This window comes from Mustela putorius, unplaced genomic scaffold, assembly GCF_011764305.1.
Source record: "Mustela putorius furo isolate JIRA1106 unplaced genomic scaffold, ASM1176430v1.1 tig00000275_pilon_pilon_pilon, whole genome shotgun sequence".
Lineage (NCBI taxonomy): Eukaryota > Metazoa > Chordata > Mammalia > Carnivora > Mustelidae > Mustela > Mustela putorius.
Window position 1 is genome coordinate 8,430,099 of NW_025421341.1, and position 23,797 is coordinate 8,453,895.

The 23,797-nt window shown below is 37.8% G+C and overlaps 1 protein-coding gene across 5 annotated transcripts in view; it reads right to left on the reverse strand.

Annotated features, from left to right (window-relative positions):
• Positions 1-3,777: 3,777 nt before the first annotated feature.
• ICA1L (islet cell autoantigen 1 like) overlaps positions 3,778-23,797 on the reverse strand; it is a 64,309-nt gene continuing 44,289 nt past the window's right edge. For 4 of the 5 annotated variants that reach the window (XM_045078582.1, XM_004764181.3, XM_004764182.3 and 1 more), the window contains exons 11-14: positions 20,604-20,678; positions 14,765-15,019; positions 11,828-11,917; positions 3,778-6,857 (exon numbers count right to left, since the gene is read on the reverse strand). In XM_045078582.1, coding sequence (XP_044934517.1) covers positions 6,742-6,857; positions 11,828-11,917; positions 14,765-15,019; positions 20,604-20,678 — 536 coding nt within the window. In that variant the 3' untranslated portion in view covers positions 3,778-6,741. The remainder of the gene's footprint in view (positions 6,858-11,827; positions 11,918-14,764; positions 15,020-20,603; positions 20,679-23,797) is intronic. The other variant, XM_045078583.1, reaches the window with a different exon arrangement.

Consider the following 23,797-nt stretch of genomic DNA (forward strand, 5'->3'; position numbering starts at 1 on the left):
AAACCATTTGTTGAAGAGACTTTTTCCCATTGTTAGCCATTCCTCCTTTGTCAAAGATTAACTGACCAAATAATTGTGGGTTTATTTCAGGGTTTTCTGTCCTATTGCATTGATCTGTTTTTCAGTGCTAGTACCATACTATTTTAATTACCACCACTTTGTAATGTAACTTGAAATTTGCAATTGTGATACCTCCAGTTTTTTTCTTTTTCAGAATTGCTTTGGCTGTTTATTCAAGGTCTTTCGTGGTTCCATACAAGTTATAGGATTATTTGTTCTTTGTAAAATGCTGTTGGCATTTTGATAGGGATTGCATTAAATCTGTAGATTGCTTTGGGTAGTGTAGACATTTTAACAATATTTGTTCTTCTTCCAACCCATGAAAATGGAATGTCTTTCATTGGTGTTTCCTAGTTTTCAGAGTACTGGTCATTTACGTCTTTCATTAAATACTTCATTGTTTTCAGTGCAGTTGTAAATAGGATCATTTTCTTAATTTCACGTCTTGTTGCTTAATTTTAGTGTGTAAGAATTGCAACAGATTTCTGTACAGTGATTTTGTATCCTCTGACTTTACCAAATTCATTTATCAGTTCTAGTATCACTGCAAATAGTGAGAAGTTTACTTCTTCCTTACCAGTTCGGGTGCCTTTTATTTCTTTTTGTTGTCTGATTGCTGTGGCTAGGATTGTGTTGTAGTTTGTCTCCCTCTCTGATCTCTTCCCAGTTTTCCCTCCCTTCCCCTCTGATCCTCTGGGCTGTTTCTTATATTCCGCATATGAGTGAAACCATATAATTATCTTCCTCTGATTGACTTATTTCCCTATTATTCCTATTATTGGTATTTGTCCTTGATGGCTGAGTAATAGTCCATTGTATATATGGACCCTGTCTTCTTTATCCATTCATCTGTCGGTGGACATCTAGGCTCTTCCCACAGTTTGGCCGTTGTGGACACTGCTGCTCTAAACACGGGGGTCGAATGCCCCTTTAGATCACTACATTTGTATCTTTATGTCTCTAGAATTTATCCATTTCTCTCAGGTTGTCCAATTTGTTGGAATATAGGTTTTCATAATATTCTGTTAAAATTGTTTGTATTTCTCTGGTATTGGTTGTTATTTCTCCGCTTTCATTAGTGGTTTTATCTGGGTCCTCTTTCTCTTTCAGTGGGTCCTGTTAGAGTTTATCAATTTTGTGATCTTTTCAAAGAAACAGCTCCTGGTTTCATTGATCTGTTCTACAGGGTTTCTTTCTTTGTTTTGTTTTTAAGATTTTATTTTTTTGAGAGGGTGTGTGTGTGCACAAACAGGGTGAGCAGCAGGCAGAGGGAAAGGGAGAAGCAGATTCCCCGCTGAGCAGGGAGCCTGGTGCGGGGCTTAATCCCAGGACCCTGGGATCATGACCCGAGTCAAAGGCAGATGCTTAGCAACTGAACCACCCAGTTGCTCTGTTTTGTTTTGTTTTTAGTTTTTATGTTATTTATTTCTGCTCTAATCTTTAGTATTTCCTTCCTTTTGCTGGGCTTGGGTTTTATTCCTATTTTTCTAGCTCCTTTAGAGGAGGGAGGTTAGGGCATTTTGAGATTTTTCTTGCTTCTTGAGGTAGGCCTGTATTGCTCTAAGCCTCCCTTTTAGAGCCAATTTTGCTGCATCCCAAAGATTTTTTGTTTTCATTTTCATTTGTTTCCATGGAATTTTTTTTTCTTTGACTTCCTGGTTGACTCGTGCATTGTTCTAGTAGCACGTTATTTAATATCCATGTGTTTGTGTTCTTGCCATATTTTTCTTGGGGTTGATTTCATAGCACATGGTCGGTCAGAAAAGATACATGGTAGGACTAATTTTTTTGAATTTGTTGAGACTTACTTTGTGGCCTAACGTGATCTGGAGAACGTTCCACTTGCACTTGAAAAGAATGTGTGCTCTTCTCTTCGGTATGAAATGTTCTGAATGTCTAAAATCCATCTGGTCTAGTGTGTCCGTTCAAAGCCACTGTTTACTCGTTGACTTTCTGTTTGGATGCTCCATCCATCCGTGGGAGTAGGCGCTGAAGCGTTACTACTGTATTGCTGCTATTGTATTACTGTCAGTTTGTTAACTGTTTTATGTATTTGTGTGCATAATATTGGGTGCATAAATATTTACAATTGTTCTATCTTTTTTTTTAAGATTTTATTTGAGAGAGAGAGAGCAGGAGAGAGTGCTTAAGCAGGGGGACAGGCAGAGGGAAAAGCAGACTCCCCTGCTGAGCAGCAGGGAGCCTGACGTGGGGCTCGATGCTAGGACCCTGAGACCATGACCTGAGCCAAAGGCAGATGCCTAACCGACTGAGCCACCCAAGCGCCCCTAAAATTGTTCTATCATCTTGTTGGATTCTCCCCTTTTTTATTATATAGTATCCTTCTTGGTCTGGTTACAGTCTTTGTTTGAAAGTATAGTTTGGGGGCGCCTCGGTGGCTCAGTGGGTTGAGGCCTCTGCCTTCGGCTCGGATTGTGGTCCTGGGGTCCTGGGGTCCTGGGATCAAGCCCCACATCGGGCTCTCTGCTTGGCGGGGAGCCTGCTTCCCCTTCTCTCTCTGTCTGCCTCTCTGCCTACTTGTGATCTCTGTCTGTCAAATAAATAAATTAAAAAAAAAAAAAAAGTATAGTTTGCCAGGGGGTTCCTGGCTGGCTTCGTCAGAAGAACAAGTGACTCTCGATCTTGGGGTCATAAGCTCAAGCCCCCCATGTTGGGTATAGAGATTATGTAAATAAATTAACTTGAAAAAAAAAAGTCTATATACAGTATTGCTACCCCAGCTTTCTTTTGACATTCATATGCATGATAAATGTTTCTCCATCCCCTCACTTTCAAAATGTAGGTGTCTTTCAGTCAGAAATGAGCCTCTTACAGGAGTATATAGATGGATCTGGTCAAAAGTAATTTTTTAATCTTAATTTGGCATGCTCATTTCAGACAGAAGACAGAATCACCTGGATCAATTTAATTTATATGTAAGGCCAAAGACACTCTGAATTAACAGTGTATAATGTTAATAGAGGTTATCCTGGATGGTAGGGTTGTGAATGATTTTTCTTAAATGAGAGGCTATTACCTTGATATGGGGAAATGGAAGCTCTTTTCCTTTGATGTAAAAACATGCACTTCAAAATCTTACCTATTAATACCACCTGGATCTCCTTTTTGTATTTATTCTTTGGACATTGATTGGTTCCTTATACCACTGAATGAAGAACCATGTTTAAACTTTAAATGCCAAGGACAGTTTTTAATTCGACTTTTTAAAAGTCTTTTTAAATGATACATAAAAAAGGAGATATTTTATGGTTGGCAAATTAATGTGACTCATCCTGTTCAATAGGTTTTTATTGCCATATTTAAATACCTTACCATTGTATGTTTTATGTGCATTACTTTCAATACTGCTGAATTAATATTTAAAGTTTGTATTTCCTTCCTAGCTTAATTTCAGTATCCCAAGATTCTGGGGCTGCTTCATTGCTCAAGGTAAGAAAACAGAGGGCCTGTCAATACTATGGAAGAAGATACAAACTATATTGATTCTGGCTTCCTTTTATTCCTGCCTTCAGCAATCAGTTAAATACTGTGCTTATATTTCATTGGTTATTGTTTCTAGGCTCAAAATTTTAATATTGATGGTTTGTATTTTGGTACTGATTATATTTAAACAAAGAGCACATTCTGTTATTTCTCATATCTTATAACATCCCTTCTGTATGAAGTAAGTTAAAAAGAATGAGTCTCACAAAGATATTCATTGCCTTGGTTTTATTTTCATTCTGTGTTATCTGTATCAATTCAAACTACCTTTTAAATACTATGGTCCTGAGGTAAAACCCGAATTTTCTAATAGGTTAACAATAATTGGATTTGTATTGAATACTTTAGGAAATCAACCTTTTTGTCTTATGCCATCTTGTAATCTTCATTAAAAGAGGCTCAGGAAAATAGAGCACAAACTTACTTTGTTCTTATGCTGTGAGACCTCTGCCTTCCCAGATGGTCTATAAAGATAGTTATGTGAAATAAATATCCATCGTTGAAATACAAACACTGAATTTCATTGTGCAAATACTGAAGCCTATTTTTTTTTTTTAAATACAGTTCGTTTCTAACCATATCAGAGCTATGTTTTACAAGTAATGAAAGGTTTCAAAAAATACAAAGTCACACCGATCTTGTCTTAATATGCCCTGGTAATCCCGACTCACTTGTAAAGTGGTCGTAAGAAAGATTAGACAAATTTTAGTTCTTCTGGGGCTTTTCTGAGCTTACATGCATTCTTAGTTTGGTAATAAAAAGGAGGAGATATTATTTTCCCCCATTTAATATAAAAACATCCATTTACTTTGAAAGAGTTCTCAGCCGACCTTCGGTTAAGGCTATTTCTTACTGAATGTTTGATCTAGATTTAAACAAATAGCAAGCGATCACCCTTCCACTCTCGTGTTTTTCCTTCACTCCCTACTGAATAGGTGGTTTGTTTCCTTTATATTAGTGGTCTAGGTATTATATAGCCAGATTTCTGTTTCTGGCCTCTACATGACTGAACTTCAAATAATTTATCTTAAAAAAATACAGTTACCTTCATTTTAACAACAGTTTTCAATGTGCTCTTCAAAAATGGGGTTGTTCGATTTGTTGAAATTATAACTGAACTTGCTCAGACAGTTAATGTTGCTTTTGGATCAAATAGGCAGCTATATACTCTGAGAGAAAAAAAAATGTTAAGAGAATCTAAACTGAATAATAAAAATCTATTGTGTATTTTTTTTTTTTTTTGAGGACTTTTTTCCTTTGGAAATTGAGTGCAGCGTGAATACACTGGTAGGGATTCTGGCTTGGAAAGTGGTTTTCCTCGGTGTTCAGGTGTCTTTGTTTATTTGAGATAACAGGGACTGCTTTGCATGCATGTGAAGGAGCTACACAAATATTTTTGAACTAATGTATTAGTGAAAGAAAAATGGCGCAAACTTGAGATCCAAAGTTAGCATTATGTTTGAAGTGTTCAAAGTTGACAGTACAGAGTCACCATAGGTACAGAATTTAGATTGTGATTGTGGTCACAGCCCTTGGTGATTGAATCTTCTGGAGAACTTCACTGAATAAAAAGGAAGAGGTAAAAATGCTTCTGACTGAAAGTATAACCAAATAAGGAAACAAGAGTAAGCATGAAAAGACTACATACCCTTTTCCTGAATCTGTGTTTCTGATCCTCAGATCAGGTCTTTCCAGCCTATGCGATGCTGCCCCACACACGTGACCTCCTGCAGGGCTCGGGCAGCTCCGGGGGTAGCTGGCCCAGAGCGCTGTGCTTGGAGGTGGACTGCACTTTCCCCTCTCTGCTGCATTTCCAAACAATGTTTATTTAGAGTGACTTAGACATTACAAGCCATTCTCTTGTATACAATAAATAAGCCTGTTTGTTTAAAACTAGGAACACATGGAAACTATTGTGAACACTTTCTTTAAAATGTTCCCTTCTGGAGATGTAATGGACTGGATGATAAAAAGACACCTGGAGAGTTGCCTCAAAGCTGAAGGCTGGGCAAGAAAAAAGAACAGGAAATGAAGTGATATGTATATCCGGTGGCTATGAGTTCACTGGCCTAGACTAACTTCCCTCCAGGAAGGATAACCATTTTTTCTCAGTAATCAAATAGAGCCTCAGAAGGCGTCCCCCACAGAAAGGGAAAAGTGGAAAAATAAGACCCTTTCTGATTGATCATGTAGAGCCTTCTGTGACTGCCAGAAAAGAAATCTGGATTAAATCATGTCAAGAAATAGGTAATAAGTATACAAATATGTACAAGAATAAGCTTAGAATTTCTCCCTCATTCAGACAGAAGTTTCTGGGTAATTACAGGAATACTATTGCCAGTTGCTTAGGGGTCGTCCTTTCCTTGCTTTCTTTTCAGAAAGAATGTGAGTACTTCACATTGTGGTAGCGACACGTGAGAAACCAGGCTGAAGACACCTGTACAATGTCTTGAAGATTACTGGCCATTCTTGGGGATCAGGAGATGGGTTTATGAGTTTCTGCAGAAGATAGATTTAGCAAACACATCATCCTGCTACTTTGCCTTGAAAATTCAGTAATGGAATTGAGGGGTGTCCATGATTTTCTATGAAGGAAAAAACTAAGTAATATTACATTTTAGCCTCCAAGTGGAGAAAAGCACCAAGTTTCTCTGATTTCATTAAAGCGAACTGAGTTCTCAAATCTTACTCCACTTTTCTAACTAAAGACAAAACTTGGTTCTAGTGCTATTTTCCACAACAGAAAACTCCCCCTGCTATGGTTTTATTTAAAAACCACCCCCAAATCACAACCCAATTTACATGCTGTCTTCATCCACATACAGAATTGTCACAGCCAGCAAGGTAACTTACACACATACGGCTTTCCAAATAAGCCCAATTCCTTATTTACAGAAGTACTCCTAGCTATTATTTTGACATAAATTTTGGTCTCTCTTTCAGACTCAATGGCTCATATTTTCCACATATTATCAACAGCTGCAAATCCAAGATATTAAAGAAATACTTAATCTATTCAAATGTAGTCCTTACCATCTCTTTAAAGTTGGCTGAAAACTGTTAGATTCACAAACACGATGCTTTTGTGTATGGGTTACAATATAAACTCCTTTCCACAAAGGCAATATGTTGAAAAATTGATGTCTCAAGGCCACTGAAGTGACAAGATAATTTCAGTCAGGCATTGAGAAGTTCATCATCTGAGTGTCCAATAGCATCAGGGTTTGCAAGTGGATCCAAGTCTGCAAATAGATTGAACCAAGCTGACATGTCTTGGTTACCATTGTTGGGAGCTATTAAAGAAGAAAAAACACATTTAAGAGTCTCAGGTGTTTAAAATCACATTACTATACCATTTACTTGATTTTACTTTATTTTTTTTAATGCCATATACTTCTACTTTGTTCTCTTAAGATGCTAGCTTTTATTTTTATTTATTTATGAGATTTTATTCATTGGAGAGCGAGCGAGCACAAGCGGGGGCAGGGGAGGGGCACCGGGAGAGGCGGCAGCGACTCCCTGGACTCGGGGATCATGACCTGAGCCCCAGGCTGACTCTACTGACTGAGCTGCCCAGGCGTCCCTCCTTGATAATTTTGAGAAGCTAATAATGCAGGTACCGTGTGGTTTGCTGAGTCCTTTCTATGTAAGTAATTTTATGTTGCTCTGAGAAATGATTAAAAATGAACAGGCAGGCAGTAATAGTTTTATAAACACAGATAATTCATAGAAGTCTCTCAGGTAAGGTTCAAAAGTAAAAGTAACCTTTGTTCCCACTTTGCAGGAACATTACATTTGTAAACTTGGTGTTTAAAGATTATAAAATATTAAACATAGGAGGAAGAAAATCCTATCACATTAACATACTCAACAATTCTCATTTTGGTTTACAGTTGTTTCCTTTGTCTTGCCCATGTGCATTTTACAGATTTTTGATACATTTTATGGAGTGGATTGTATCACAGATACAACCTCCTGTTAACCAATTCCCTGTCACCTCCCTGTGGAGACTGGAAAATCACTTATGTCAATAGTCTATAGGTTGGACTGTGGCAGAGATTTCAAGGATATACATTTAGGTAAAAGGCTGAAACTACTAAAAGAATGCACAGTGGCACAGACAGTCATCTCAGAAGGCTAGGCTGTTAAGAATTTCAATTTTTATTAAAATTCTCAGGCTTAATTTTATTAAATTGAAGCCTCAATGATTATAGACAAATAGCTTTCCCAGTACTTCTGTTTCCCAATAGTTCTTTCCCTATGTTCACTTACAAAATTTTACAGCCTCTATCTTAAATGATTAAACACAAATTTAGTTTTCGTGGGTTTTAGAAAAAAAAAAAGATAAATAGGCTGAATCCCAAAGGGATGGCTGTATTTTGATTCAGCTAGTGTCAGTCTCTGATTTGCTTGGAGTTGATGAATTTTCTGATTTATTCCAGTACACAAAGTACTGGAAAGACTAGAATTCCAAGAGTCTACAATGATACATATCAACAAATTAAAAAAAAAAAAATGAGGGGCAAGAAAAAGCCGTTCCATACAGTAGAATGTCAACTAATAAGTGCAGAAGGATTGAGGAAAGAGAAAAACCACCATTTGGCAATAACCATAGTAATAAATATTTCATGCGAAGAATGCTAAATTAGTGGGTGAAACTTGGATGGAAACAAGCCATTTACACAGTTTCAAAATATTTTTCCCACAAAATGTCACAAATGGAGAAATCTAATAGTAATTTTATAGTGTAGTCACCTGGGAGACACCGTCTGAATCAACTGACCAAAGTTACCATCACAAGCAACAGGACAGTTCAGACGTCATGTGCCTCCTGATACTACGGAGGCTTGGAGCACCTGGGTGGCTCAGTGGGGTAAGTCTCTGCCTTCTACTCAGGTCATGATCTCAGGGTCCTGGGATTGAGCCCTACATTAGGCTCTCTGCTTGAATCTGAATCTAACTACGAAAAAAAAAAATCAGATAAACCAAACTTGAAGAATATTCTACAAAATAAATGACCTCTATGCTCTAGAGAAGTCAGGACGAGGAAAGACAAAGAGTAAGGAACTATCCCAGATTAAAGGCAATTAAAGAGACTTGACACTAAATGCAGTGTCAGATCCTGGATTGGATCCTGCACAGGGTGGGCGAAACCTCTTTCTCTTTTGTTATAAAAAAGCACAGGGGCGCCTGCGTGGCTCAGTGGGTTAAATGCCTGCCTTTGACTCAAGTCATGATACGGGGGTCTCAGAATCAAGCCCTGTGTCTAGCTCCCTGCTCTGCAGGAAGTCTGCTTCTCCCTCTGTCCCGCAGCCCGCTCATGCTCTCTTGCAAATAAATGAATAAAATCTTTAAAGAAAACAAAACATTAGTGGGACAATTGGCAAATCTGAATAAGGTCTATAAATTAGATAACAGTATGACGTTAATTTCCTGATTTTGATAAATGAATTGCAATTATGTAAAAGAATATCCTTATTTTTAGGAAAAAGATAATGAAGTATTTAAGCTTTAAAGGACTATTATGTCTGGTACTTTCTAGTCTCTGAATAATTTCAGTTCAGAAGAAATTATATATATTATACACACACAGAATAAGACAAATATGATTCACATTTTGGAAAATCTTGGTGAAGTCACAGGAATATTTTTTATTATAATCACAAGCCTTTCTATAGTTTTGAAAATTTAAAAATATTGATACAATATCATAAACCACTAAAAAATATGAGTCCATATAGGGGCACCTGGGTGGCTCAGTTAGTTAAGTGTCTACCTTTGGCTCATATCATGATCCCAGGGTCCTGGAATCAATTCCCACAATGGGGTCCCTCTTCAGTGGGGAGCCTGCCTCTCCCTCTCCGTCTGCTGCTTCCCCTGCTTGTGCTCTGTCAAATCAATTCTTTTCAAAAAATGTTACTCCAGGGACGCCTGGGTGGCTCAGTTGGTTGGGCGGCTGCCTTCGGCTCAGGTCATGATCCCTGCGTCCTCGGATCGAGTCCCACATCGGGCTCCTTGCTCAGCGGGGAGCCTGCTTCTCCCTCTGCCTCTGCCTGCCAATCTCTCTGCCTGCGCTCACTCTGAGAAATAAATAAAATCTTAAAAAAAAAAAATGTTAGTCCACATGGGTAGTACATAAGTGGGGAAGGAGAGAGGCTGTTTGTAGCAGAGTGTTGAGGGCGGGCAGAAGCGGTGAACTGTATGGCAAGTGAATTATGTGTCAATAAGACTATTTAAAATTATGATCAAATAGCTAAGGTTTTAAAAAATTAATATATCCATATAAAGGAATATTAAACCTTAAAAGGGAGAAAATCCTGTCACATGCTACAACATGGGTGAACTGTGAGGACGTTAGACTAAATGAAATAAGCCAGTCCTGGGAAGACAAATCCTGGGTGAGGTGCCCAGGGCAGTCGCATTCATAGAAACAAACTCTGATGATGGTTAGCAACAGAGGAAAGGGGATTCGTTGTTCGGATCTAAAGTTTCAGATCCGCAAAATGAAAAAGCTCTGGAGATCGTTCCAGCACACTATGCACAGACTTAACATTACTGAACTGTTCACCTACAAATGGTTACGGTGGTTCTGTGTTTTCTACGATAATAAAAATGCAGAGGGAGTGCTGTGGTTAGAAAATCATCATGTTTTACCACCCGTCATAGTGAAGACTAAAAGCGATTGTGACGCCGAGCTGGACTTGGGCGCAGAGTGTCCCCTCACAGACCACTCCGTGACTGCAGAGAGGATAAAGCAGCATAAAGTGGGAAATACTTAGGAGGAAAACTGGACCACTCTTTGGACGGGCGCTCACCATTAGTCTCGCCGGGGAGGGAGAAACGGACAACATCAGCTTTCGGCTGTGCAGCCCTGAGAGGGGGCCGCCGCCGGGGCTGTCCTCCAGGCAAGAATGAAGAACCTGAACTTAACCGTGAAGAAAAGCTGTGGAAACGTTTCAGGTTCAAAGAGGCCAGAGAGACCGGACTAGTGGGCATCTGAACCTAGACTCACTTCCAGACAGAGCGCTGCAGGGGATGTGACTGTGGCAGCTCACCAAGCCGGAATACAGACGCGTGATGGGTTACAGGGAGAGTATCATGTTATTACTGTCCATTTCCTGACATTTGCAACCGTACTGTGGTTATGCGAGAGAACGTACCAGTTCTTAGGAAATGTGCACAGAAGTACTTTGGGGGTAAATAGTCATGATGCGTGTAACTCACCCTTGAGTGGTGCAGAATAAAATAACAGACACACGTCTACACCAGCAAAATACGAACAGCAGATGAACCTCATAAAGGGGACACAGGTATTCTCTGTGCTACTTTCGCTTATGCAACACATCTGTACGTTTGAAATTATTTCCAATTAAAGGTTTTAAAAATCAGCAGCAGTGACTAAGATTAGTATGTATCTACAATCCTGACAGAGTGTCTGTTTTCTCTGCAACCCCACACGGTAGTTACAGCACGGATCAGTTCTGCAGGTGCCGACCGTCCGGGTTCGCAATGAGTGGGAGCCAGGCCCTTGCTGAACGCCTGAATGCACTGTTTGTCAACAGGCATCTTGAACTCAAAGAACACCTTCTGCCTCCAATGCTATCTATCACCCCTTACCAACAAACCTCAACACAAAATACAAAAAATTAAACTACACGATTTAGTTTACTATGACAAGCCCACAGGTTCTATTCAATTTTTTCCATGATAAGGGATAGCCAGGTCTAACTTACATTTTATTTATTTAAATATTTTATTTATTTATTTATTATTTTTTAAGAAGATTTTATTTATTTATCTGTCAGAAAGAGAGCACAAGCAGGGGGAGTGGCAGGCAGAGGAGAAGAAGGTTCTCGGCTGAGCAAGGAGCCCAAAGCGGTGCTTGATCCCACTGGGATCATGACCTGAGCCAAAGGCAGATGCTTAACCGACTGAGCCACCCCGCCATGCCTATGTATTTAGTTGAGAGAGAGAGAGAGAACTTGTGTGCACAAGTAGGGGGAGGAGAAGGAGGAAGAGAGAGAACTGCGCAGACTCTGCAGTGGAGCCTCACAATCCTGAGATCACGACCTGAGCCAAAATCAAGAGTTGGGACGCTTAACCAACTGAGCCAACCAAATGCCCCTATAACTTTCATTTTATTATTAACAAAATATTTTTCTGGACACTATGAAGCAAACACTATAAAATGATACTTTTCTAAATTTATCTGCATTCAACCGATTGCTAATATAATGGCAAGGACTATAAATATATAACTTACACTTTGTTGATTTCTTTGGACTCTGTGAAGGCACTGGCTGGTTATCAGTGTGTGAAAGGGGAACTTCTAATCCCTCTTGAGAGGCCCAGCCTAGGGGAGGGAAGTAAGGAATTATCCGTTGTTAGTCAAGTAGGAAGCAGCATCAGAAAAAAATAAGAAAATGTAAAAATATCTACTGAGTCCTCAAATCTTTCTATCAGGGTGAGATTCTACAATGTAAGACACAGGAGACACTTAAAATGTATCTGCAATTATGTATTTTAGTCAAATCATCTAAGTTTAGTTCCAGCTAGAATTAGACTTCCTTATAGTTTTCTAAGTGGTTTTGAAATACAAGTTTTCTTTTTAAACAACTGCAAATAGATGAGGCACAGAAAGAATTTCTGAGGGGTTGGGAGAGAGGAAATACACCTGCCATTAGAATCTTGAAACTTTTAAGTATGTTTATATCCTTGGATTTAGTAATCCTAGTTCTAGAAATTTATCTTGAGTAAATAATTTAAGTGAAGGGAAAAAAGCACACATATGGTTATGTTTATTGTGGCATTATCTATAAAATGAAAAAGTTGTAACAGTAAGGAAGGAATTATGGGAGATAAAGGCGACAAGATATTATGCAGTCATTAAAAAGTATCATTACGAATACCCATTACTAAAACAGTGAAATGTTTGCCATAACGTGAGAAATGATTTAGGCTATAATTAAAATGCAGCACTGGAAACGAACCTAGATTACCCTGCCTACTACCCTCCTTGAACAGAAGAGATCACGGAAAGCCCAAGTTTGTTCTTAGAGTTCCTAGAACAGAGATCTTTTAACTCAGGGTAGCTCACTTTCCTGGTTTACACTGCAGTAGAGTAAGAAGTCATAAAGAAAAGGCTGGTGAAGTAGGAGCGGCCTGCAGTAGGAGGCAGAAGACCAGATTTTGGTTTCCTCTTAATTTTTACTGCCTGGGGATCTTAAGCAAGACACCGTTTCAACAGAGTATCAGTTGCCTGGGCCATTGCTTGGGAACATCCTGTCAGCCTACAGGCAGGGACCAGAACAGAGGCTCTGAGTGGTGAAAAAATACCGCTGATAATGTACAGCCAGAAAAGAAGAAAAGATCCAGTGCTGCTAGCGATGCGCAAGTCAGGGAGAGAGCGGTGGGACTGCACGTGGGGAAGGAGTCTGTTTGTAGATGGAGGTAACTATTAGGCCACTGACCAGGCATATAAGAGTAACTTTTTTTCTAAAATTTTATAGTAAAACATTTGAATTATCCTCAGAGTACCTCTTTATCAAATGAAACTGTACTTTTAGGCTATTTAACAAATTCTTACTGAGTGATTACTGAACTGCTCTTTTATTTGTTGAGCTAACTTTATGCTGCAGTCTTGGAAAGCACGAAGATAAATCACCCCACAGATTGTGCCCTTGAGGTGCTTACGGATTGGATGACATGGGATGGTCTTGCAGATACAGGATGAACATAAGTATTTTATTTATTTTTTAACTTTTAAAAATTTTGTATTTGACAGAAAGAGAGACCACAAGCCGAGGGAGCAGAGCAGCAGGCAGAGGGAGAGGGAGAAGCAAGTTCCCCACTGAGCAGGGAGCACAACACAGGACTCGATCCCAGGACCCTGGGATCATGACCCGAGCCAAAGGCAGCGCTTAACCAACTGAGCCACCCAGGAGCCCCTAAACATAAGTCTTTTCATAAAAAGTACAATGCATTAAGATCCTGTTAGGTGTTGGGAACCATTTCCTACTCGGGGATGGAAGACAGGGACAAAAGGCAAGAGGAACTATGATGACAGCCATGAAAACAGGGCGCTGTGGGAGGCCAGAGGCGGGAGAAAGCACACACCGGGCAGCACGGAAGAAATACTCAGTTATTGGCGGCCACGGAGAAAACACTGGACTGGGAATCCAACACAGGCTCAAGCCTGTGCTCCATTACTGAACACCATAAACGAACGCAGCAACACAAGAAATGATGTTTCAGAGAGATCTGAAAATTAGTCAATATAGTTAGAAAGTGGCTAAGTATTTTGATGTAAGCTACGAGAGAGGAGTGGACACAGAGGCACAAGTTTTATCCTGGAGCCCTTGTTTCTTCATTTTTTAAAAAAATGTAAGCAGAGTGCGGACATCAGTGTCTGCCTCTTAGAGAATGAACCGTGGGGAAGCCTGGTCCGCGACCTGGGATTTGGGCGGCCGGGTAGGAGACTCCAGCAGCAGCCCAGGAAGCCAAATAAGGCTCTAAATGCCTCTGGTAACAGAAATGGAGAGAAGGAATGTGAAACTGGAGACATGTTTTCGAAACAGAACTGGCAGTACTTAGCAACCAGTACGGCAGTGGGGAGCAAGAAGACTCTGAAGGTGCTGGGTTGGACACAGGCTGGTAGGACAGTAGGTCAGTCGAGGGAGCGCCTGACGTAGAGACAAAGCAGGTGACCCTTAGGAAAACACCCTGCCCCGCTTTCTGCCACCATCTTCCAGTCCTGTTCCCTGGCCCAGGCAGCTGCCGTGGAACTACCCTTGTCTGCTCTGAACCCAAGGGGAGAGAACACACCGAGATTTGTTAGAGGGAAGAAACGGTATCACCTGCCCTAGGCAAGAGTAGCTTAGCAGGTCAAGGGTTCAAAATAAGACCCGGATTTTCTATGTAGAGAAGACTGGAGAAAGTCAATGTATAAAGTGGGTTTGACAGAGGCGGCAGGAAAGCAGCCCTCGTTTTGCCCTTGTCGATCTACTCCGGTCATGGTAGTGACCGGACTACTGGTGGTAGTATTTGTCACTTTTGCATTTGATAGGTGAGACACAGATTTTGCCTAGTAGTACCGAAGTTAAATCGATATCCTTGTTGATTTTAGCATCTACATACACACAGTTTTGCTTCACAAAGATAAATTAAGTTATGACTGTCTAAATGTTTCGTAGGCACTTACTGTTAAAAGCTCCAGCAGCATGAAGGCCAAGGTCAAAAAGCTGTGAAGGAAGGAATCGTGAGGAATGAGCAAGAGGCTCTGACCCCACAGCAGGCTCCCGTGACGTGAAGCTGGCCCCAGGGCTCCCGAAGGCAGTCTGGCATTCTGGGGTAAATTCACCAGTACTTGAAGAACCAGGACTTAGGACGTTGTTGAGAAATGAGAATTCCTTCTCAAAATCATCTTCCAGTGAATCTATCGGGAGATCTTTTACAACTGTTGAATGAACATAAAAACAGAAGGCTTCTTTTCAAGAAAATGAGAGTAGAACATAGGGCAGATCAAATTTGTTTCATTGTTCTCATACATTAATATAATTTTTGAAAGTTTTTTTTTTAATGATTTTATTTATTTATTTGACAGAGAGAGATCACAAGTAGGCAGAGGCAGGCAGAGAAAGAGAGAGGAGGAAGCAGGCTCCCTGCTGAACAGAGAGCCCGATGCGGGACTCGATCCCAGGACCCCGAGATCACGACCCGAGCCGAAGGCAGCGGCTTAACCCACTGAGCCACCCAGGTGCCCAATTTTTGAAAGTTTTTTTTAACATAATTTATAATGAACAATTAAACTGATTGGAAGCTTATGAGAAATTATTTCTAATTGGATAGTCTAGTCTCTAGAAATTGTTCCAAGGACACACATGAGGAAACATTTCTTGAAGACAATCTATTAGAAATCTTGGACTAAGACTTCTAATGGTATTTGAACTAAGAATCATTTCCTTCCTACCCTCCTTCCAATTCAGCACAATGGAAATTCTACTCTACACCTGTGTGGCCAAACACACAAGGCTCCCTTCTCCCCCTAGTTATGTTCTTAGGAGAGGGAGGATGTCAGCATTTCATATCCTGTTCTCAGTTACTTGGCTAAGTCTGGGCAGTACAGTCAAGAGGTGGAAGCTCCCATTTGCCACCCAGATAAAAAGACCACAGTCATAAGATGAAACTCTGATTTGAGTCACAAAACGATGGGGCGGTTTGGGGAAAAATGGATAATCATCCCCAAATTTCTTGAAAACATTAATGTACTCATTCATCAAGCTTAATAAAACCCATGCAGAATCAATATAAAGAGATCTATATCTAGATACATCATGGGCAAATCACTGAAAGTCAAAGATAAAGAAAAAATCCCCCCATTCATAAATGGGAAGAATCAATATTGTCCAGCTGGCCATTGACACCAAATGAATTCAACATAATTCATATTCAACATAATTCATCATTCATTCATGTAGGAATTCAACATAATTCCTATCAAAATCCCAGTAGGCTCTTTTGGATAGAGATTGACAAGATGATTGTAAAATTTTTATGGAAATGCAAAGGAGTTAGAATAGCCAAAACAGTTTTGAGAAAAGAACAATGCTGTGGGACTACTACCACCAAATTTCAAAAATTTCCTATAAAACCACAATAATCAAGACAATATGGTTCTGGTCAAGGACAGATATGCAGACTAGTGGAACAGAAAATAGAATCCAGAAACACAAACTTTTTTTTCTTTGGTCACTGGATTTTAACAAAAATGCCAAGAAAATTCCATGGAGTAAGAAATGTCCTTGCAGTAAATGGTCCAGGAACAACTGGATGTGCATATGCAATAAACAAAAAACAAAAATTAAAAGACATACCTCACACCATAAACACCAATTAACTCAAATTGATCACAGTCCTACATATAAGAGCTAAAATTATAAAACTTCAAGAAGAATACATAAGAGAAAATCTTTGTAACTTTGGGTATGAAGAGTTTCTAGACCGGATACCAAAAGAACACATAAGAAAGAAAGTAAGTTGAAGTTTGTAAAATTTTTAAAATTTTGTGTTTTAAGAGGCAAGTTTTTTTTTTCTTAAAGATTTATTATTTATTTATTTGACAGAGATCACAAGTAGGCAGAGATGGGGGAAACAGGCTCCCCACTGAGCAGGGAGCCTGATATGGGACTTGATCCCAGGACCCTGAGATCATGACCCGAGCTGAAGGCAGAGGTTTAACCCACTGAGCGACCCAGGCACCCCATTAAGAGGCAAAGTTCAGAAAATAAGATGACTAGGATAAAATATTTACAAGTTATATGTCTGACAAAGAATTTGCATCAAGAATAAGGAAATCTTGCAACTTAATAATAAGGTAAATAACCCAATAGGCAAATAGCCCTGGGGCTAATAATATATTATATGTTAATCAAAAAAATTAAAATAGGCAAATAGGTCTTCATAGATTTGTCAACAAAGATATATGAATGGCCAATAAACACAGGAAAAGATACTCAACATCATAAATCACTGGAGAAATGCAAATTAAAGCCACAAATTGAAAGTACTAAAATGTACATTTTAAAGAGACAACACGCATGTTGACAAAGAAATGGAAAAACCAGACACCTCATTCTTTGCTAGTGGGAATGAAATGGTAGTAGAGCCATTTTTAAAAAACAATTTGACAGCTCCCTAAAAAGATATACTCAACTTACCACACAACCTAGCAATTCCATTCCTAGGAATCTAACAAAGAAAAATGAAAGCTTATGTCCATACTCAGAGAAGTATTTGAATGATCATAGCAACAATATTATAATAGCCAAAAAACATAAATAATCAAATGTTCATCAACTGGTAAATGGATAAACATAATGTGGTATATCCATACAATGGAATATAATCATGAATAAAAAGTAAGGAATCTTGGGGCGCCTGGGTGGCTCAGTGGGTTAAGCCTCTGTCATTGGCTCAGGTCATGATCTCAGGGTCCTAGGATGGAGCCCCACATTGGGCTCTCTGCTCAGCAGGGAGCCTGCTTCCCCCCTCTCTGCCTGCTGCTCTGCCTACTTGTGATCTCTCTCTGTCCAATAAAAAAATAAATCTTTTTTTTTTTTAAATTAAGGAATCAGAGTTAGCAAAATGCAGCATATACATATAATGGAATATTCAGTCTTGTAAATGAAGGAAATTCTGCAATACACCACTGTATGGATGAACCTTGAGGACGTTATGCTAAGTGAAATAAACTAGTCAGAAAAAGACAAGTACTGTATGATTCCAAATACATGACATACTTGGATGTCAAAATCAGAGAGACAGAAAGGAGAATGTTGGGTGTCGGGCTGGGCAAAGGTGGGGGGGATGGGGAATTATCATTGAATGGATACAGCCTTTCAGTTTTATAATGAAAGGAGTTATAGAGCTGAATGTTGGTGATGCTTGCATAATATTATGTATGTAATATCACTGAATTGTACACTTAAAACAGGATGGTAAATTTTATGTGTATTTTATAATTTAAAAATTAAGAAAAAAAAGTAAATGAACTACTGCTGTATGCAACATGGATGAATCTAGAAAAACATTAGGCTTAATGGAATACATCTAAAGCCAAACACAAAAGACTACCTTTTGTACAATTTTAGTCTAATATTCAGTGTGGTTATAGATGCACAACTCTATAAATTTACTAAAAATTGCTGAATTTTGCATTTAGAACTGGTAATTTTTTAAGACTTATTATCTCCATAAAGCTGTTAAATAATCAAGAGATTTTATACAAGTCTATGCAAACAAATCTGACAATCTAGACAAAATGAGTTATTTGAGAAAAATAAAACTTATTAAAATTGATCCCCGTACATAAGAAAAGGTTAAACAGACCAATTTCCATAGAGAAGAAAACACAAAAAGGTACCAGGCCTAAATGTTTTCACAGGGAAATCAACAGCAATGTACAAATAGTAAATAAAATATCAGCAAATTAATGCACAATGACAAAGCTGGACTTATAACTGAAATGCAAGGATGATATAATATCAGGAAACCTATTAATACAGTTCATCATATTAACACATTGAGGAAGAAAAATAATTGCTGGCATAGATACTGAGAAAGCTGTTGTCAAAATTCAATAACGATTCCTCATAAGAACTCTTAAGAAATTAGAAATGTATGGATACTTCTTTAACGTCATAAAACATACACCACATATCAAAAGCCAACATCCTAATTAATTCAGAAACATTACAGGAACTCCCATTAAAATCGGGAAATGCTCACCACTATTTAACATCATTCTGGAGGTAGTAACCAGGCAATGAAACCAAAGAAATCAATTATAATAAAAAGAATTGGTAAAGAGAGAAGAGGATTATCTCTGTTTGCAAACGACATGTTGGTATACCTAGAAAATCCTAGACAATCAATGATAAAACTAACCCAAACTAAAAAAATTCAGCACGGTAGCAGCATATAGTATTAACATACAAAAAATCAATAGCATTTATGTGCACAAAACAATAACCAGTTAAAAATATAATGGAAAAGGGGCACCTGTCTGGCTCAGTTGGTACACAGCATGCAACTCTTGATCTCATGGTCGTGAGTTAGAGCCCCATATTGGGCATAAAGATTACTTAAAATAGATATATATTACACATGTATATGTATTTGTATGTAAAACACACACATATATATATACACATATATATGTATATGAAAGGTATAAATATACATATGAAAAGGAAACCTCATTTATAATGGCAACAAAAAATATAATACTTAGAATAATAAGAACTGCTCAAATCCTATATGAAAAAAACCTATAAAAGATACACAAGGAAATTTTAACAAATAGAAAAATCTCCCTTGTTTCTAGGTAGGATGTCTAAGCACTATCAAACTGTCAGTTTTCCACATTTAATGTGACCACAATAAAAGGAACAATGAGCCTTTTTATGGAGCTAGACAATACAATATAAAGCTTATGTTGAAAAATAAACAAGAAAGAATCACTAAGAAAATAATGAAAATGATACTAGCCCTATCAGATGTAAAAACACAAAAGAAAATTTCTGTAATTAAAACAGTGTGGCACTGGTACAGGCACACATCAAGGAAAAATAAAGAGAGTCCAGAAACAGACCCAAGTACATACAGAAATCTAGTATATGAGTGGAAGTTATCTCAAATTCCTATGGCAAAGACAGCATTTCAAAAAAATGATAAAGGGAGGCGCCTGGGTGGCTCAGTGGGTTAAGCCGCTGCCTTCGGCTCAGGTCATGATCTCAGGGTCCTGGGATCGAGTCCCACATCTGGCTCTCTACTCAGCAGGGGGCCTGCTTCCCTTCCTCTCTCTGTGATCTCTTCCCTTCCTCTCTCCTACTGTGATCTCTCTCTGTCAAATAAATAAATAAAATCTTTAAAAAAAAAAATGATAAAGGATGGCTGCCTGCAAAACAATCACATTTAAGCCATCGCTAGTACCATATGGCTAAAAAAAACTCCAAGTGAGAGATATAAATGTAAAAAATAAAAGTATACAAATACTAGAAGACAGCATAAATAAACTCTAACTTGGGTTTTACATATGACAAAAATCAAGATCTAAGAAAAGATTAATAAATTTGACTACATAAAATTATTTTTTTAATTTTCATGGCAAGAAACAACTACATGAAAAGACAAAAGACAGGTAACATAGTGGGAAAAAAATATTTGCAACATAAAGATATTCAAAGTAGTATTTAGAGTGTCTACAACTGCTGGATGACAGAGGGACAGCAGAGAGTGAGACACACTCTGTCCTTCCAGTCCTCACAGTTACACAGATCCATTTGGACAAGAGCTCAGACATATATAACAAATAATGACTTAATTTCCATTGATATGTGCTATAAAATAGAAGTAAAGGGTTGCATCCCTGTGTAGAGGCCTATACAGGTTTTAATGTTAAGGAAATAATTATTAAATTAAAACTGAAGAATTTTAAATAATAAACTATCCATATATATAATGAAATTACCATTTCTTACCATTTTCAGAATGAGAAAACTGAGGTGCTTCAAACTCTCTTATTTGAAAATGCTTTTCCTTGTAACCTTCGGCTACTGAAACAAAATGATATAAAAGATAAGCTGAATAAGTAGAAATTTAGCATGCTTATTTACTATAATATTTTATAATAATCTGGCCTAAGTGTGCAATTGACCACATCAGTTTATAATATGTATAAAATGGAGATGTAAAAATTTAAAGAACTATATATAAAAATCACATTTGTGTGTATGAGTATATATATGTGTGCATACATGTATATTTGTGTGCATAGATGGTTCCTGACTTACAATTTTTTGATTCATAATGATACAAAGGAGATAATCAGTAGAAACTGTACTTCAGATTTTGAATTTGACATTTTCCCAGGCTAGTGAGACATAATACAGTATTCTCTTGTGATGCCGGGCAGAAGCAACGAGCTGCGGCTCCCAGTCAGCCATGTGATCACGGGATAAACAAATGATACACTTAACAATCTTCGGTACCCATAAGACCATCCTGTTTTCAGTTTCAGTATTTGATAAATTATATGAGATACTCAATACTTAATTATGAATTAGGCTTTGTGGTAGATCATTTTGCCTACCCGCAGGCTAACAGAAGTGTTCTGAGCCAGGATAAGCTATGATGTTCTTATGTTAAATATATTAAATGCATTTTGACTTATGATATTTGCCTTTTTTAGGTATAGAAAGTAAATATCTTATGATATTTTTAATTTTAATTCCAGTATAATTAAAATACAGTGTTACATTAGTTTGAGGTGTTCGACTTACATTTTCAACTTACGATAGGTTTATCAGAACATAACCCCATCTAAAGTTGAAAAAGATCTGTAATACAATATGTATAATTCACACACAAAAAAACTTTATAATACCCGTAAGTATGCAGGTCCTTTGTTACATCTCTGTCCCCTTGAAACTTGAAAGTTTTCACATTCCAGGTAAACTGGTACATCTGCTATGAAAAACAGTATAGAGGTTCTCCCCAAAATTAAAAATAGAACTACCAAATGATTCAGCAGTGCCACTTCTGGGTATTTTATATGAAAAAAAAAAAAAAGAACCCCAAATCCACTACCTCAAAAATATATATGTACCCCCATGTTCACTGTGGTATTATTTACAATAACCAAGACATGGAAACAAACCAAGTGTCCATCAGTGGACAAATGGGTAAAGAAAATGTAGTGTGTGTGTGTGTAAAATATTAATCAGCCATTAAAAAATGAGATCTTGCTATTTTCAACAACATGGATGGACTTATAAACATTATGCCATGTAAAATAGGTAAGACAGAGAAAGACAAATACTGCATGATCTTGCTTGTATGTAGAATTTAAAAAACAAAAAGACAAAAACCAAGCTCACAGACAGACCAGATTTGGTAGTTGCTGGAGGCAGGGGATGGGGGAAGTAGGCAAAATAGGTAAAGAGGGTCAAAAGGTATAAACTTTTGGTTATAAAATAAATAAAAGATATGTAATATAACATGGTGATGGTGACTAGTTAATAATACTGTATTGCATACTTGAAAGTTGCTGAATGAGTAAATCTTAAAAGTTCTCATCACAAGAAAAAAATTTTCTAACTGTATGGTGATGGGTGTTAACTAGACTTATTCTTTCACACTGTAAGAGTGAATCACACTGTAACAGTGTGATTCTTTCACACTGTATACAAATATCAAATCATTATGTTATAAATCTGAAACTAGTATGTCATTTATACCTCAATTAAAGAAAAGTTTTCACATTCCGAAGCCTAGCCCTTTCCGTGTGTCTAATTCTGTAATCTCTGAAAGTCCATTTTATATTTTGTTCTGCTTGTTCTCCATGTCTCTGGACAACAGATATTTATTTTACGTGCATAGTTGTAAACAACTTCTCCGCATTCCTCACCTCCACCAAAGTGAGACTAGTAGTAATTTCATATGAAGGCAAAGATCAAAAAAAATGTGCTAAAAGACAGCATACCCCCAAAGCTCTCCAGGCAAAAAGTTGTTTATAAAAAAAGATCTTCAAGTTTGGGGTATATACTGAGACAAGTTATGCCCTATCATTAATCTGGGATCCAGTTTCCCACATAATTCATCTGTACCTCATCTGCAACCCAATATAAACACAGGCCAGGAAGAAAAAAAGAAAGAAAGAAAGAAAAGCCAAAAATGCCCAAGATTTTGACATCTTCAACTATATCAAGGACACCTTTTAAAAAGATCATGAAACCAAAATGTCTCCTACATAAAACATGAATAGTGTTGCTGCTGTACAGTGAGCTTAGAAGGTGTAATACATTTAAGGACAAGGTAGTAATATCTCTACTACATTCTTCTTAAAAGTTGGTGCTCAGTTTAGATACTACAAAAGAAAATGGAAAAAGTTAAACCAAACAAAGTAGTCAAAAGAAAAACAAAATCAAAAGAAAGGTATAAGGAATTCAGTGTTATTTAGCTTTAAGATAAGGAAGCAAAGGATAAATTAGGTTCTAAGTTCAAATAGTATAAAGATGGTTTAAAACTACAGAAGATAAAAAAACAGACTATCAATAAAGATTTCAGTTGAACTCTAGAAAAATCTGGGAATGAGAAAGAGATTCTGGAGGTGGCCAGAGAAGGGAATGAAGAAGAGAGTAAGAGTTTGAGGGCAGGGAAAGAATAGGTGACTCAGTCACACACCATGGAAATTTTGGTAAGCTACAGAAACAGAGTTTGGGGAATGGAAAATTAGTGAAAAACAGACCTGAAGAACTTACCTAGACCCGAAGAAAAGAAGGAAAAGAGATGGAAAATATGAAAGAGAGGACAAAAGATATGAAAGACGAATGAAAAGGTCCAACATAAGCTTACTGAGGTTCCAGAGGAGAAAACAGAGAAAATGGAGGAGCAATATTTTAAAAGATAATGGTGGATGTATACATATTTATCATATATAAAAAAAAGATAATAATGGCTGTGCATTTTCCAGAACTAATAAAAGACACAGTTACAGGAAATATAACTTATACTATGAAAGATGAAAAAATTTTAAAAACCTGCACATTTGGACACATGGTACTGAAACAGCAAGAACACCAAAATGAACAGCATATCCTTAAAGCAGCCAGAAAGAAAAACCAAATTCACTAAATAATTAGACTAACAGAAGATTTCTCAACAGCCCAGGGAA